Raw genomic sequence first — 17499 nt, 5'->3', positions numbered from 1 at the left:
ATGGTGGCAGCATTTGTAGGATACCAGGTGAGGAGGACAAGATACTTGGCTCATCCCACCATGCAGGAACAGGAAGCAAAGGGTTCCCCTGTGAATCAGGAAGTGCTGGAGAGAAAACAAGGGGTTTATGGATGTTTTTTCAAGTTTGAACTGGGAATATTCATAAATGGAGACAAGTAGAACAGTTTATGACTGGCATTTTTTTCAGTGTTCCTATCACTTTGACAGCATTTGCATTTGGAAAATATTAAAAAAAATAGATAAAAATGCTTGCTGTGTGAAATATCCCTAAAAACCTTACTCCAGCCACAAATGTTTACCTAATTTTCTTTATGCATGCAGTAAAAATCAAATTGAGTAGGTAGAAAAAACAAAGTTTTGTAAACGTAATACCTTTTAAAAATCAAAGAGTTTGTGTAAAAACTCTTTGATTAGGCAATGTCAAACTAATCTTTTTTTTAAAATACGTCAGGAGTTCTGACAACGGTCACTTCCAGTACCACACTTTTATTGCAACCAGTATAAAACTGCAGCCTGTGTAATGGGATGACGCAATCCAAGCAGCAGCAGTCACACCAACAAACCTTTGTACTAAAGTAATGTCATCTGTGTGAAATTCACAATACCCAGTCACACTTAAACTGTGTGGGATGAAATATACAACTCAATCTACCACACTGCTACATTCTTACTCAAGTCTCATCTTAACTCCAGTCGCAGTAAAATAACAATTGTAGCCTGGACAGTTTAGACCTGCTGCCCAGTGTTGTGCTGCTCTGACACTTTTAAGGCTACCAGGAGAAACTGAAACTAATACTATTAACCATTACAGAACTTTTTTCTCCGTTGCCCCCTAAATTAGATGACGTTATTAGAAATATTTTGGTGTGGATAACTGATTGGAGCAAAAGGGGAGATGTGATTGTAGTTGATTTTGCTCATGTTATCACATTAGATGGCAGGATTTTTAGCATAAAATTATGATACATGTCATAACACATTTTTAAACAAAGATGGAATTTCACCTAAAATAGTAGTTTCAACAAAGGAGAGTGAAGGTTAGTGGGGCATGAGACATAATAAGTAAACCTCACTGGATACTCACCATATATATCCATCATCTGGGCTGCATGTTTTTAATACAACAATTAATGGTAAGAGTCCACACAGTGCAGGACTCAGAAATGCACAGTAAGCATCCAGACTTCAAGGTTTGAATATTATATTTTTGATCATATTTTTATATGAGAAAGCATGTCCGAGACACACCCATGCATTTAGGCAGCGAAGAGTGTTGAGTAGATCTTATTATTTACAGGAAGGCGTTAAGGGCAAAGAAACACTATAATCCTTATCTTGACTCTCTCTCTACTCAGCTAATCTTTTGCCCAGAACAACAATGCGGGTAAGGTGTCCTTCAAAGACTTCCTGCGTTTTCAATTCCTTATATATAGTGAAGCTTTATCAGGAGAAAAGTCATGGAGTTTTCATCTTTAACCTCACATTTGTCCCCAAGCAGGTTCCCTTTAAATAATAATAAGCGGATTAACATGTGGCTCAAAAGATCTTCAGGCGATCCCATTAAATTTCATTCTCTATTGTAGATCCACAACGTTTCCACCATGGTGAACCGAATGGAGGTCTATGATAAGAACAATGTCCTGCTGATTAGACGGGAGGTAGCATCTTTGAAGAAACGCCTGGAGGCTTGTGGGAAGAACCCTACTAAGCCAAGCTGGCAAATCCCTGGTTCTGGAGACTATGGTAGGTCAAGGCAGTCTTTTCTTGTCAAACGATTAAATCAGACCTGGGACAAAGCTAGCATTATAAGATTAACTTTTTGTAAAAATACACAGTTATTTAGAGCTTACATTCATAGTTCCAGAGATAAGGTCAACCAGAAATAAAATGTTTTGAGCTTCTCTGGTTCTCATTTAAAGCGAACCTAAACCAAAGCTTAGATTCAAAATCTGACACTTATTATTTAGAGCGGGAAGCCTCCGGTTCCTAATGAGGCTTCCTTCCGTTTTCGAAAGCCCCCCATTGCTAAACGTGACCCCCCGCTGCTGAGTGCAGCCCCCCTTCACATCGGGGCTACGCAGTGTGTGCAATGGCCACCAGGGTTGCTCGAATGTATCAAAATTCGATTCGGGTACATTTGAATTCGGGCCCGCGGAAAATTCAGATTCGGATGCGATCGCCGAATTCGGTTCGGATTGCGGTAAAAAAAAAAAAAGTCGGGAAAAATTTGTGTTCACGAATTTGGTTCTTCACCTGGTTCTTTTCTTCTTCATCTTCACCTGGTTCTTCTCTTCTTCTTCTTCTTCACCTGGTTCTTCTCTTCTTCTTCACCTGGTTCTTCTCTTCTTCTTGTTCACCTGGTTCTTCTTCATCTTCGTATTCTTCTTCAACATCATCTGGTTCTTCTTCACCTGGTTCTTTTTTTCTTCACCTGGTTCTTCTTCTTCACCTGGTTCTTCTTTTTCTTCTTCTTCACCTGGTTCTTCTTTTTCTTCTTCTTCACCTGGTTCTTCTTTTTCTTCTTCTTCACCTGGTTCTTCTTCTTCTTCACCTGGTTCTTCTTTTTCTTCTTCTTCACCTGGTTCTACTTCTTGTTCATCATCTGGTTCTTCTTCTTCACCTGGTTCTTCTTCCTCTTCTACTACTTCTTCACCTGATTCTTCTTCTTCTTCTTCACATGGTTATTCTTCTTCTTCTTTACCGTCCACCACCAACATTCTTTGTTTTTTACCTTACAGAACTCTACTGTTGTAAAATGTTATCTTCAACACCAGCATAGCTATGTAGTGGAGTAATAGCTAGTGGCGCATGGCAGCAGTGCATAATTCTGTGGACCCTGGCGGTGGGAACACAGACAGGCAGGAGGATAACTATAGGAGGAGGAGGAGGAGGAGTAGTGACGTATGGCAGCAGGCAATGTCACAGGCCAATGGTACCTAGCGTTGGTACCATGGCTGAAAATAAACACCAAAGAGCAGGAGGAGGTTCCGGACAGCAGTCGTGCAGCCCACATTGTGCCCAATGCACAACTGGGACAGCACAGTTTTCAACCCAGACACCTCAGAATTTTTTTTTAACAACAGTATAGCTATTCTAGTGGCCTAATAGCTAGTGGCACATGGCAGCAGCGCAAAATTCTGCGGACCCTGGCAGTGGGAACACAGACAGGCAGGAGGATAAACTCAGCAGGAGAAGGAGTGGCGAATGGCAGCAGGCAATGTGTGGACCCTGGCGGTGGGAACACAGACAGGCAGGAGGATAACTATAGCAGCAGCAGCAGCAGGAGGAGGAGGAGGAGGAGTAGTAGTGACGTATGGCAGCAGGCAATGTCACAGACCAATGGTACCTAGCGTTGGTACCATGGCTGAAAATAAACACCAAAGAGTAGTAGGAGGTTCCGGACAGCAGTCGTGCAGCCCACATTGTGCCCAATGCACAACTGGGACAGCACAGTTTTCAACCCAGACACCTCAGAATTTTTTTTTTTTACAACAGTATAGCTATTGTAGTGGCGTAATAGCTAGTGGCGCATGGCAGCAGCGCATAATTCTGTGGACCCTGGCCTGGCGGTGGGAACACAGGCAGGCAGGAGGATAAACTCAGCAGGAGGAGGAGTGGCGAATGGCAGCAGGCAATGTGTGGACCCTGGCGGTGGGAACACAGACAGGCAGGAGGCTAACTATAGCAGCAGCAGCAGGAGGAGTAGTGACGTATGGCAGCAGGCAATGTCACAGGCCAATGGTACCTAGCGTTGGTACCATGGCTGAAAATAAACACCAAAGAGCAGGAGGAGGTTCCGGACAGCAGTTGGGAACACAGACAGGCAGGAGGATGAACTCAGCAGGAGGAGGAGTGGCGAATGGCAGCAGGCAATGTGTGGACCCTGGCGGTGGGAACACAGACAGGCAGGAGGATAACTGTAGCAGCAGCAGCAGAAGGAGGAGGAGGAGTAGTGATGTATGGCAGCAGGTAATGTCACAGGCCAATGGTACCTAGCGTTGGTGTCACGATGTACCGGTTGACAGCCCTCCTCTGCTCAACCAGCCGCTCCAACATCGCCAGGGTGGAGTTCCAGCGAGTCGGCACATCGATGACAAGGCGGTGTGGTGGCAGGCCCTCGCGCTGCTGGATCTCTGCCTGCTTTGATGCAGCAGCAGCTGAGCGGCGGAAAGTGCGAACAATTTTCCACCCCGCTTCCAACAGCTCCCCATCCCCTGGTAGGTGCGCAGGAACTTCTGCACCACTAGGTTCAGGATGTGAGCCAAGCAGGGGATGTGGGATAAGTGTCCCCTGCTGATGGCAGCCAGCAGGTTGGCGGTATTGTCGGACACCACCAATCCGACTCGGAGGCCTCTGGGGGTCAGCCACGTCTTCTGCTCCCTCAGGTAGCGGAGCACATTGGCTACTGTCAGACTGTTCTTCCCCAGGTTCACCATCTCTGCTGTTGCGTTGTCGCTTAGCGGCGGGAGCTGCTGCTTCTCCCCTGACCCCGCGTGGTGGCACCACATAGTGGGTGACTGGTGCCGCTGCTGCTGCTGATGCGTCCGAGGGTCGACCTTCTGCTTCCTCGCTCGGGCTTTCCACCAGGCTGACCCAGTGTGCCGTAAAGTACAGATAGCGTTCTGTCCAAAACGGCTGCTCCATGAGTCCATGGTTATGTGGATCCGCGCACTCACAGCGTGATCGAGTACGCGGCCCACGTTCGCCATGGCAGTGCTGGGATCGCCGTGCGGGAGAAGTAGTGGCGGCTGGGGACTTGCCACTCCGGGATCCCAAAATGCAGCAGCGCTCTCATGTCACTCCCTTCCTGCACGAAGGAATATGGCAGGAGCTGGGAGCACATGGCCAGGGCAAGCAACCCGTTCAGCACCCGGATGCGCCTGTGAGCGGGAGGCAACACCTTGGTCACACCGGGAAATGACTTGCTGAGCAGGGTCTGGCGGCGTTTGCCTGCGCAGGAGGATGAGGAGGCCACTGTGGAGGGAGCTGATGAGGCAACTGAGGACTGGCTGCCCAGGGGGGGAGGAGTGAGTTGCTGCTGCTGTGCTCCTGCTGCTGCTGGGTGGGATGCTGCTGCTGCTGCTGAATCTGTGCAGTGGCTCTCTGGCTCTGACCACTGCCTGCGTCACTTTGCATCAGCTTCTCATACTCACAAAAATCCTCAAAATGCCTGGTCTCTAAGTGGGTCGACAGGCACGAGGTACTCAGCTTGAGGAGATCGCGACCTCTGCTGAGACTGACCTTGCAACTGTTGCAAATTGCACAGGTCGGGTCCTCTGTGCACTTAGTGAAGAACTGCCAGACTGGGGACTTCAACCTGCCCTTTGAGCTTGAGGGCTGTGGTTTTTTGGTGCCCTTGGAGGCTTGTGCCTTTTTTGATTTGGTTGGAAGTTTGCTGCGGGTGGTGGTAGCGGCTGAAGCAGCAGGCTGTGGCTCCTGCTTTCCATGCCCTGTGCTTGCCGCCTTGCTGCTGCCATGCCTCTGCGCCAGAGACACCTCCTCCTCCGATGATGAGCTGCCTTCAAGCAAGTGTGCTGGTGGTACTGGTGGTGGCACATAGGGAGGATCCAGCATGTCATCATCATTCCCAAACATGTCCTCTGAGCCCACCTCAACCACATCCAGTAGCCCAAAATCCCCTGCATCACGCCCCTCCTCATCAGCGCCAACAACAAACTGCTCCACCTCCAACTCCTCCTCCTCCTCCTTGCATGATGATGTCCCCATTATCTCCTGTTCAAACTTCTCCACAACATCCCTGTACACGGCTGCAGTCACTGGTGTGAAGACTGAGCTCAGTGAGGGCAGGCTGGTCAATGGGGTCACCGTGACCTCAAGCGGTGGTGGAGGCCTGCTGCGGACCGGAGTGCTGGTGCTGGAGGCCTGGCTGGAAACGGTGGCTTCCTGCTCCGCCATCATTTTCACCACAGCCTGCGCCTGACTCTCCAGAATGGGCCGGGGGCGACGACCCGTCTCAAAGATGGGTGCAATGCGATGCTGTTGCGCCTCTGCTCCCTCCTTCACAACTCTGCGGTCAGTGGCTGGCAGCGGACCAGTCACAGACCTGCTGCTGCTGGCAGTGGCTGCTGCAATGGCGCTGCCTCTCCTGGTAGTGCCTCGTTCTCTACCTCTGTCAGTCATTTTGCACCTATATACGAATACAGTAAAAAAAAAACAAATGTGTAGAAAATGGCGGGAAAGGGTGTAAACTTTAATAGAGTCTGGGTTGGTGGTGGTGGTGACTGACTGGTGGTAAGTGTCAACAAAAAATACATTTTTTTTAAGTAGTAGTAGTAGAAGTAGTAGTAGTAGTAGTAGTACTACTACTACTAACAGTGAGTCTCTACAGTACTAACTCGTGTGTCAGTGGGTGACAATTACGGTCGGTCAGACGCAATCAATAGGGTGCGCTGGCAAATGACAGTCACAGCAGGTGACAACAAGGGATGCTGGCCTGCGAATGTAACAATTTACTACAGAAAGGTAATAAATCACAGAGTAACAAATGAAAAAAAATTAAATGAAGGGGTGGGTGGTAGTAGTAGTGGAAGACTACCACCTACCTAGTAGTAGTAAGGTTGTACGCACAGGTAGTAACTATTAAACGCCTGCTGTACTAAACAGTAAACAATATAACTAACTGCCAGACAGTGGGTGACCAATTACAGTCGGTCGGTCACACACGATCAGACGCAATCAACAGGGTGCGCCGGCAAATGACAGTCACACAGCAGGTGACAACAAGGGATGCTGGCCTGTACTCAGTCAATCAGTAACTAACTAGTATTAACTAACAGTACTGAAGCTATAAACCAGGCATGGGCAAACTTGGCCCTCCAGCTGTTGAGGAACTACAAGTCCCACAATGCATTGCAGTAGTCTGACAGCCACAGACATGACTCATAAAGGCAAATGCATTGTGGGATTTGTAGTTCTTTAACAGCTGGAGGGCCAAGTTTGCCCATGCCTGCTATAAACTAACAGACTACAGCAAACAGCAGCAGTACAATTTAACTAAACTACTATAGTACACAACTAACTAGAATCCCTAACCTACCTAAGCTAGTAGTAGGCTAAGGCTGCCCTAGGCTAGCAGGCCTAGCCTGCACACAGACTAACACTAGCCTAGCACAGTATACAGTACACACTAGCTGACTACAAACAATCAAATTACTATCTATCTATATAACAGTACAATGAATGTGTTTAGGAGGTGTTTAGGAAGCAAAACGCTAGGTTTAGCACAGAATACACTTGATCAGACACACAGCACATCACTAGAGATGCTCTCAGTACCAGCTCAGTCACACAAGTGCGTAGCTCCGCAAAATGGCCGCCGCCTTATATAGAGGAGGGGAGGGCCAGGCTCCCCTCCTCTGATTGGTTGCTAGCGTTGCCAGGGTCTCGGCTGGAGGAATTCTGATTGGCCCGTGTCACTCCCGAATCCCGAAGCCGAACCCAACGCGTCATCCGGCCGAGTTCAAATGCGCACATTCGCCCGCCTTCGGCTTCGGGTCCGGCGCATTCGGCTTCGGCAACGCTGAAATTTACCCGAATAATTCGGGTAAATTCGCATTCGGGAGTCCTGGAGAGCAAGCCTGATCATTATGCAATGTCATTTTTTGAAGATTGTATTGAAACGATGATGTACCACATAGATAATAGCTAATTTTGCTTCTGCTGTAGCTGTTGCTGTTGCTGTTGCCGCTATTACTGGCTTTGGATATTGATACTGGTACTGAGCAATTCAGCTGAAATTAGAAAATTGTGGAAAAAATATTACATTCATGGGTATTATCTGTTAACTATTTGGGGTTAAATTGAAGATATTTTGAAAAATATTTTATTTGCAAAAAGAAAAAGCAATATTGTAATGATATAAATTCATACAAGTTCTTTTTCATGAGCACAGTCATTTTGCCCAGTATTCTCAGTTGAATCATGCAAGCACTTATTTTCATATACAGTATATAACCATAGGCAAATGCAGGGGGGATTACAGCTGCCCAGAATCCCCCCTCGGACCAGGGCCAGTGCACTGCAGTGTCTGGGATGGGAACTGGTGCAAGTTGAGACACCAGAATATCCGCAGGTATCCTGCAGCTCACAGCACTGCCCCCTTTCTTCCCCTGATACAGCTGACTATGAATGCATAGTGCAGCCCTGTGTACAGAGCATGGAGCAGCTCTGGGGAACTAGAGTCAGGTATGAGCACAGCGCTGTGTCTTGCTGTGTGAATGCTTCACTTTCCACTTCATTTCCAATGTCGTCGACTGTCCTCATTATTATCTGTATCCAATCTGCTCCTGATCTACCCCATTGTCGATCAGGAGCGAATCATACAGTTAAGAAATAATTAGATGCTTTGCCAGTTAAGAAATAATTGTCAGATCCTGTCAGTTGGACCGGAAATTGCATTATGTGTACCCAGCATGATGTCCTACCATATTATTATACTGTATTGTGCATGGCTGAGAGAGACCATTCAGGAATCCCCCCCCCCTTGAAAATCCTGGGTTTGCCCCTGATAACGGTCCCTAACTCTTAATGCAGGTGCTTGTGGAAAATAGATCAGGCCTGTTGAGTTTTGATCCTATCACTATGTTTGCTTTTTTTTGTGCGTAAGGTTTACATCATTTTCCACTTTAAAGTCGACCAGAACTCTTTCACAGGACAGAAAGAAAGCATAGATAAATGCACCCTCTATGTATTTAGAGAGTTTAGACCGTCTAATCCCCTCTTATCATTTGACTACTCACTACTGTAATTTAATCCTCCACCTGTGTCAGCTGACTGCCATGGCAGAACAGCTAATTTGTAAACAGAGGATGTTAACAACATGTCTGCTTCCATGAAAGCAGGAAGTAGACACACTGCAGATTTATTGCAGGATTTGTATCGGCTGTAACAAAGAAAAGTTTATTTTGCTGTTGCTTATCTTTTAGAGCAGAAAGGAAGTTATGAGTTTGGGTCCGCTTTAATAAATCTATATCTCCCTGACTTCTGTTATTTTGCACAGGTTCCTGTAACCATGGACCCATTGAGACTATCAGCAAACCAAATATAGTCCAGGCGAATGTGTTAGCCTCAAACTGCAAGAGTGGAGGATGGGGAAAAGATGCATTATTAGGATCTGATCAGAGTTCTTATTGGGTTGCTCCGGTCAATACACTTATACACATCATGAATTACATATACATCTATGCTTCTTCTAATGACCTCCAGATCTACAAAAAGAGCAAATTCATAAGCCTAAACTCTACTGATTATGGGCAAGGAGCAGGAATGATCATGTACAACAATACAATGTACTATAATTGCTATAATTCAAGGGATTTATGCAAACACAACATAGATAGCGGCATTCAACAAAAACAGGCCCTCAATGATGCCGCTTACTACAACTCCCTCTCCTACATTGCTTCGTCTTGGCAGGACATTGTCTTGGCTGCTGATGAATATGGTCTTTGGGTGATCTATACTACTGAGGAAAAGAAGGGTAAAGCTCTCATTAGCAAGCTTGATGCCAATACACTGGAGGTGACCCAGACCTGGACCACCTCACTATACAAGCAAGGTGTCGCCAACACTTTCATGGCCTGCGGAGTCTTCTATGCTACCAGAATGTACAACACCAATTTGGAGGAGATCTTCTACATGTACGACACTAACTCTGGAACGGAAGGACGTCTGAGTGTTATCATAGAGAAGATATTAGGGGTGATAGACAGCCTGTCCTACAACCCGAATGACCGTAAGCTCTACATGTATGACACCAGTTTTCTGGTCACCTATGATGTCGCCTTTGCACCAAAACAATAGTCCACTCTTTACATTTAATTTTAGCATTTCAAAGTCAATCGTACCTAAGCATGATTGTGATCAAATAGAATGCAATTCCCCAATCAATGATCTGGTTTGTCTGATTTCATATTTTCGTATTCTTTCAGAAAGAGCAGCATACATAATACAGCATTTCAATGTTGAGCACATTGAACCACATTTTTGAAAGAAAAAAACACAACTTAGAACTTATTCACATCTTATAACAGTAATGTTTCACAGAGACAGAATTGGTGTCATTTGCAAACATACTTGAAAAACATAATGCTAAGCCAGTCTCCGTGCTCTGGTTTGGTGAACTGCTTACAATGAACTGGCATGCAGTCCTCTGGAAGCCTCTATCCCTAGCATTGCAGACATTTGGAAAATTGAAGAGCTCTTTTATAGACAGAATATTATTATGTTTTTAATGAATTAGCAATTTCAATAGAGTTCTCTCATTTGAGATAAGTGCACTGCTTTTGACTTCAGTTGGCAGAACTGGTTGTGCTGTAAATTCTTGGAATGCTTTGACCTCCCTCTACTGAACAGAAAATATAGAAACTAAAAGCAGAAGTCCTCTGTTATTGTCTCACACTGCCCCCTTGTGACAAGTGGTCACAAATATACATTGCAGCAGTACTAATTAGAAGCAGGGAAATTTAACAAATACCAAATGGGCTAAAATAAATTGGTTGGGAACGCATGCAAGCATTGGCTTTCATTGCAAATGAATGTAGCATGTATTACAGCTGCACAGGCTATTTTATAATATCAAGAATATGCGACCAGTCCGATACAAGGTGCTCAAAAGTACATTTTATTTATTCCTTTAGCAGGAAAATGTGCATCAACAATGTCCACTCTCATAAATCAAATTAAAATTAAAAGCTATTTTATACTTTTTTTTTTGTAAAAAGAAAACATTCCTTCACTATTCCGTTTGTAGCCAGCTGTGCTTTAATAAAATGGCAGATGATTTAAACAGGTTTATTTCCAGCAAGGACAGCAGTTTGCTGGATGGCTTACCTCTTTGGAGACCATGGGCCCGATTCAATTCACTTTTTCTCATAAGTTTTCTCCTATTTTTACATCTTATCAATAAAATACCTTTTAATCCACCAGCAAGCAAGAAAATACTCAGAATAATTTCCACAGTAATTTTTCACCTGCTTTTAATTTGCAGAGTTCTGAAAAGTTATTTTAAACAGAAGATGAAAAATGATCTAGTAGAAAAGTGAATTGGATTGGGCCCCTGTGTGGCATCAGTGGCCATATAGTTGAATTAAAGTGCAAATCTGTATTTAACAAGAACCAACAAGGGGTTGAGAAACATTTCTAGATTTGAGGGCAGCTTTATTATAGCATGGAGTGCCCTTGTGGATAACATTCTTGCCTTGCAGTGCTGGGTCCCCAAGGTGGAATCCCAGCCAGAGCAAAGTCTGCAAGGAGTTTGTATGTTCTACCCGTGTCTGCGTGGGTTTCCTCCGGGCAACCCAGTTTCCTCCCACATCTCAAAAACATACATATAAGTTAATTGGCTTCCCCCTAAATTGGCATTAGACTACAATAGACTTATGACTATGCTAGGAATTACATTGTGAGTAGGGATGGTCAATGAGATGCAAATAATTTCGAGGTGATGCAGCATTATGAAAATTTTGTATGCAAAATCATTCAACTTGAAAATGAATCAATCAAATCCTGCTGAGGTAAAATGTGATTGGTCCATTTTCAAGCTGCATCAATTTGCATTCAAAATGTGCACAATCCTGCATCAACTTGAAATTATTTGCATCTTATTGACCATCCCTAATTGTGAGCTCGTCTGAGGGACAGTTAGTGACAAGACCATGTACAGTGCTGTGGAAGATGTTGGTGCTGTATAAATACTAAATAATAATAATAATAACCAGAATTTATTGGGACTGGGCCAGTACCTAGCAGGTGCTAATCAGATGTGGAAACTGCTGACCAATAAACCTGCATCTGATAATTTAATCTGCAGTTATCAAATCTGATTACCTGGTTCCCATCGATCCCAAATTTCCATTTAAATTATCATTTTTGCTTATTACTCCCATGCAGTTATAGTGAATTGCCAATAGACAGTTCAGTGTAGATCATGATATTAGCAATAGCCTAGCCTTTCAGTTCCCAAACACCCCATACATATATTTAAATAACACAGCCGACCACCATAATGGATTTTATAGGCCAAAGCAGCCCGTTTATTAATCATAACTCAAAACATATAACTTCAGAGAGCTGAGGTAAGGGATCCGAGGTTCTGTAACCTGTTGCACTTAAAGGGATACTGGCAAGCAGCCTGGAACCGGCCCCCGCCGCGGTCACCGGCTCAGGGACAGCTGCATGCCCACCGAATCACTCTCACTTGCTGAGATCCTACCCGGGCGGTTTTGCACCTGAGGCAAATCCCCCCGAAACCCAACGACCTTCGGAGCCCTTACCCCTCCTGCTGCCATGACGATGATTGACGAACCTGTCGGGAGAAAACACCTTCACGACACAAAGAAACAAGGGAGGGAGGGAGGGAGCTTCTCGCCTAGCGCCTGACTGTGCGCGCTCCGCCCCCCTGCACATTCAAAACTGGCCTTCCGCTCCACCCACACCTTCTTCCATCCCCTTCCCCTCTAACTTAACCCCTTGCCTTCTGGCAGGCTGCACTATCATGTGCGGCCTTCCAGATTCCCCTGCGCTACACTTCCAGGCCTTATCTTGATATTAGCAATAGCCTAGCCTTTCAGTTCCCAAACACCCCATACATATATTTAAATAACACAGCCGACCACCATAATGGATTTTATAGGCCAAAGCAGCCCGTTTATTAATCATAACTCAAAACATATAACTTCAGAGAGCTGAGGTAAGGGATCCGAGGTTCTGTAACCTGTTGCACTTAAAGGGATACTGGCAAGCAGCCTGGAACCGGCCCCCGCCGCGGTCACCGGCTCAGGGACAGCTGCATGCCCACCGAATCACTCTCACTTGCTGAGATCCTACCCGGGCGGTTTTGCACCTGAGGCAAATCCCCCCGAAACCCAACGACCTTCGGAGCCCTTACCCCTCCACCACGAACCGACGTGACCCCTCACGGCAGAGAGGCCCACACCCTCAACGCTCTCTGAATCCCCTCTTCAATCCCGAGCGCCCACAAATCGGTTCCCACGTCATTCAAGTGAACCCCATCCCTGCTGAGAAGCAGGTGGAGGTCACTCTCCAGCTCGACGTGCCTAATGGCTACGCCCCCATTGTGCACAAAGAATCTCGCCACCTCCTTATTCATCTTTACCCTGGCCCTGTTAATTTTAGTCACAGACCTAGCCAATCTCCACTCAGATCTGGCGACCACGTCTGACCACGCTAGTACCGTAGCTGGGAACTCCCTCTTCAATCTTAGGAAATCAAATTTGATATCCCTAATGATCACCCTCGTGGATTTTGAGGCAATGTCATTGCCCCCGACGTGTAAAACTAACACATCTGGGGCCCTATCCCATTCTGCATACCTGCGGATCTCAGGCAAAACCCGTGACCACACCATACCCGGGAAACCTAACCATCTGATAAGGACCTCCTGTCTTGGAAATCCCAGTTGACGCCCTTCTGGGCGGACAGCAGCTCTTCTCGCGCCCCTAGAGACATAGGAGTGTCCGAAGATCCAGACTAAGGTCGGTCGTCCTGCACAAACGATAAAGCAAGACAAAAGGGGGAACAACACTAAAACCCAATTTTAAATAACAACTACATCTTACATCAAATGTGGCCTGACGTAGGACCTATACCTCAATGAGTCCCATCTGCCTATCTTCTTGACCACCTCCTCACCAAGCCCCCAGCGTGCAGCCTCAGTTGCCGCCCCTATTCGAAACGAGTGGGAGGCGAACTCGCCAGGAGGAAGGCCAACTTTTGCAAGGCACTTGCGAAAAATTGCGGAGAACTGAAAGCGCGAGAGTGGAGAACCGTCCGCATGCGCTAAGAAAACAGGGGCCGATTGCGGCCTTGACTGCAAAAACCTGGCAACCGTATTCCTGGGGCACAATAACCCCCCTGTCTGAAAAAGTGTGATAACCTTACCCTTGCCCGCGCGGTCTGTTTTAGACTTGCGCAACATAATGGATACCGCTTCCTCCTGCAATGACACATCCCCGGCGAGGATGCCTCCCACCGTGGATTTTGACCTACTCACCAATTCCCCCACCCGGAACGCCCCAAAGAAGGCCAACACAAAAGCGGTGCTGAAAAGCAACACCTCATTTTGGCAAGAACATATTCCCTGCAGGGCCGAAACCACCTTACCCAGGACCTCAAATGTGACAGGGCGCCTCGAATCCCTTGTGGGGAACCCCGCTCTAAACCCTCTCATCGCCTGTCCCACCCTACAATCCTTGGTAACATCCTTTTGACCCCTGGACTTAAACAAAAAGGCCAATGCCGCCAATTTTTTGGACATGGCCGCCGCTGAAGTGCCTTCCGCAAAGTTATTCCCTACAAAGAACAGGAGCAAGCACGCTAGATCCTCCTCTGTCGAGCAGCCCCCAACCTGAGCCATCAAAGCGTCCCACGCTGTCCAAACAGGCGCGTACGCTGCCCATGATGACTCTGAGAGGGACCTTCTAGTCAGCTGGTCGATCACCCGAAAGGCATTGTCCACATCGCCTCTGGACAAGGAACCCCAATCTCTTCCGCTGAGGGTGCCGCTGCCCGGAACCTGTCCCACTGGAAGCGAGATAGGGCATCAGCAATAGTGTTGTCCACCCCGGGCAAATGCACCGCAAAGATGCAAATATTCAACTGCAAACAACTCAGGACTAAACGTCTCATTACCCTCACAACTGGGGGCGAAGAAGCTGAAAACTTGTTCACTGCTAGTACTACCCCCAAATTGTCACAATTGAAGCGGATACGCCTGTTGGCCAGGCGCTGACCCCACAATTGTACCGCCACGACTATCGGGAATAGCTCCAGCAACACCATGTTGGTTGTGAGACCAGCCTCCACCCACGAAACGTCCCAGGGGGCTGCGCACCACTCACCTGCCATAAAGATGCCAAATCCGTGGGCTCCCGATGCGTCCGTGAATAGCTCGATGTCAAAGTTACTCACCTCCTCCTCCATCCAAAGGGATCTCCCATTGAAATCCTGTAAAAAGGTCAACCAGACCTTCAGATCCTCCCTCATGTCCGCCGTAATCCGAATCCGATGATGAGGCAACGAAACCCCAGCTGTAGCGTTTGACAACCGCCTGCAGAAAATGCGCCCCATTGGCATTATTCTGCAGGCAAAGTTAAGTTTTCCTAGCAATGATTGGAGGTCCCTTAACGTGATTTTTTGTCTCGCCACTACCGACTGTATAGTAGTCTGGAGATCCCTGACCTTGTCACCCGGGAGGCTACATTCCATGGCTACCGTATCAATGCAGACCCCCAAGAACTTAAGGGATGTGGTGGGGCCTTCGGACTTTGCTAGTGCTAGGGGAATACCAAACATGTCGCATATCCGGTACATCGCAGCCAAGGCTGTCGTGCAATCCTGCGAGCCTGCCGCCCCCATAAACAGAAAATCATCCAAATAATGCAACACGGACCGAACCCCCGAAACTTCCCTTACCACCCACTCAATGAAACAGCTAAACTTTTCAAAGAACAAACAAGAAACCGAGCAGCCCATAGGGAGGCAAAGATCCACAAAGTACTTACCCTCCCATACGATCCCCAATAGCCTGAAACTGGATGGATGGACCGGGAGCAGCCGAAAGGCCGATTCTATATCTGTTTTAGCTAACAAGGAACCTTGGCCCAACCTCCTAACCCACCTGAGTGCTACATCAAATGACGTATACGCAACTGATGTATCTTCAACGGACAGGCCGTCATTGACTGACGACCCTTTTGGAAATGACAGGTGATGTATCAGGCGGAATGCGCCCGGTTCCTTCTTTGGGACAACCCCCAATGGTGAAACAATTAGGTCATCAATTGGGCAACTATCAAATGGTCCCGCTACTTGACCCGCTGCCATTTCCTTATCCAATTTGGATGACACCACCGCAGGGAATTCCCTTGCTGATCTAAGGTTCCTGTGAGGGGCTCCACCCCTTGCTGTGCATTGACTGGGAATGATAAAACCTGACGAAAAACCCCGCCGTAAAAACGCCGCATCATCCGCACGCGGATACTTACAAAGGAACGGCTCCATCTCTTGAACTTTCACCGGAGTCCTCCCTCTTGCTTCCAGCATCCGACGCCCTCCCCTTACGCTGCTTGTAACATCTGGACGCGGGATGAGATCCACCGCAACCCGAGCACTCGTGCTTAAAACGGCACGAGGGGCCGAATCTACATGTGCCGTCATTAAATTGCCAGCACAACCCCTTTGTTTTGTTGCCTGTTTTTCCTGTGACGCCTGTGCCCTCCTGTCCTCGAAAGGACTGCTGCCCTGTTGCTGGGATCATCAGACTCATCCACAGTTCTATATCTTTGTGGTTCCAGCACACTGACGGCCGAACCGCCTTTCTCTGCCTGAAAAGCTCGTCATACTTGAGCCATGCGTCGCCCCCGTACCTCCTGTAGGCCTCTCCGATCGCATTCTGGTAGCAAAACAGTGCTGAACAGCACTCGGGATTCTTTTCACCGATTACGCATGCCAGAATTTCAAAGGCCTGAAGCCAGTTTGGGAACGTGCGCGGAATCAACCGGTATCTGCGCCGTTCCTCCTCTTCCTTTTTGGATTCGGTAGATTTTACCTTATCCAGATTAAACTTGGCCAGCGGTAACAGTGAAAAAATCTCGACAAACTCACCTTTCCAGATGCGTTCGCGAACCTCGGTTTTTAAATGAATTCCCAGTGGCCCCGTAAGGCAAAGATACATCTCTGCCTTTGCCGCGTCAGCTAACCTCACCACCTCCGCCTCATCGGCTTTTGACCCCTCCCCGGACCCCTCGGTGGTCTGAACAGCTGCCTCTGAACAGCCTGGTGCCACTGCTGACGACACCGCCGGGGTTGGCGCCGGCTGCGCCGCCATCTGTGTTGTAACCATCCCTGCAGGGGAAGCCCCCCCCGGCTGCTGCCCTGCTAACACGTTACCACCTGAAATCTGAATTGCCTGCTGAGGAACCCCCCACGCGTTGACAGGCGCCTGCATCTGACCAACCCATGCCCCGACTGGTGACCCAACAACTGCAGGGGGCCCCCCAAGCAAATTTCTCATGCCCGCCATAAATGATTCCAATGCTGGGATAATAACTGCCTGAGGATTAACCCCCCAGCCCCCCCCAAGCTGAGCTGGAACCCCTGGTGTCCCTAAACCCACCCCACTTGACATACTGGTGATATTGGTATTGGTAATAGCCTCACCTGGTGGCGCAGGAGCACGGACCTGCCCGACCGCTGATCCGGATCCAGATGCGCTCGCTGCTCCATCATCTTGCCGCAGGGCTGTGTCCCCGGAGCCCCCGGCAGCCGTACTCTGATTGTAGGCCCCAAGCCCAGCCTGGCTGCTGCTCTGCTGTGCTCTGTCGTCCTGTCTCCCACTCCTGGATGCTCCGGCCTCCTCTCCTCCCCTCTCAGTGCTGGCCGCCCTGCCGTCCTGGGAAGACTCCTGTGCTCCCGCCGCTCTCTGGGAAGAGGCGGTGC

General features: G+C 47.8%; 1 protein-coding gene across 1 annotated transcript in view; it reads left to right on the top strand.

The window, feature by feature from the left end:
• LOC137527353 (olfactomedin-like) overlaps positions 1 to 9843 on the top strand; it is a 33539-nt gene extending 23696 nt beyond the window's left edge. The window contains exons 5-6 of the mRNA XM_068247863.1: positions 1605 to 1764; positions 9041 to 9843. Coding sequence (XP_068103964.1) covers positions 1605 to 1764; positions 9041 to 9843 — 963 coding nt within the window. The remainder of the gene's footprint in view (positions 1 to 1604; positions 1765 to 9040) is intronic.
• The last annotated feature ends 7656 nt before the right edge of the window (positions 9844 to 17499 follow it).

This window comes from Hyperolius riggenbachi, chromosome 8, assembly GCF_040937935.1.
Source record: "Hyperolius riggenbachi isolate aHypRig1 chromosome 8, aHypRig1.pri, whole genome shotgun sequence".
NCBI lineage: Eukaryota > Metazoa > Chordata > Amphibia > Anura > Hyperoliidae > Hyperolius > Hyperolius riggenbachi.
Note: the sequence above shows the minus strand (reverse complement) of the source record. Positions and strands in the feature narration are given on the sequence as shown.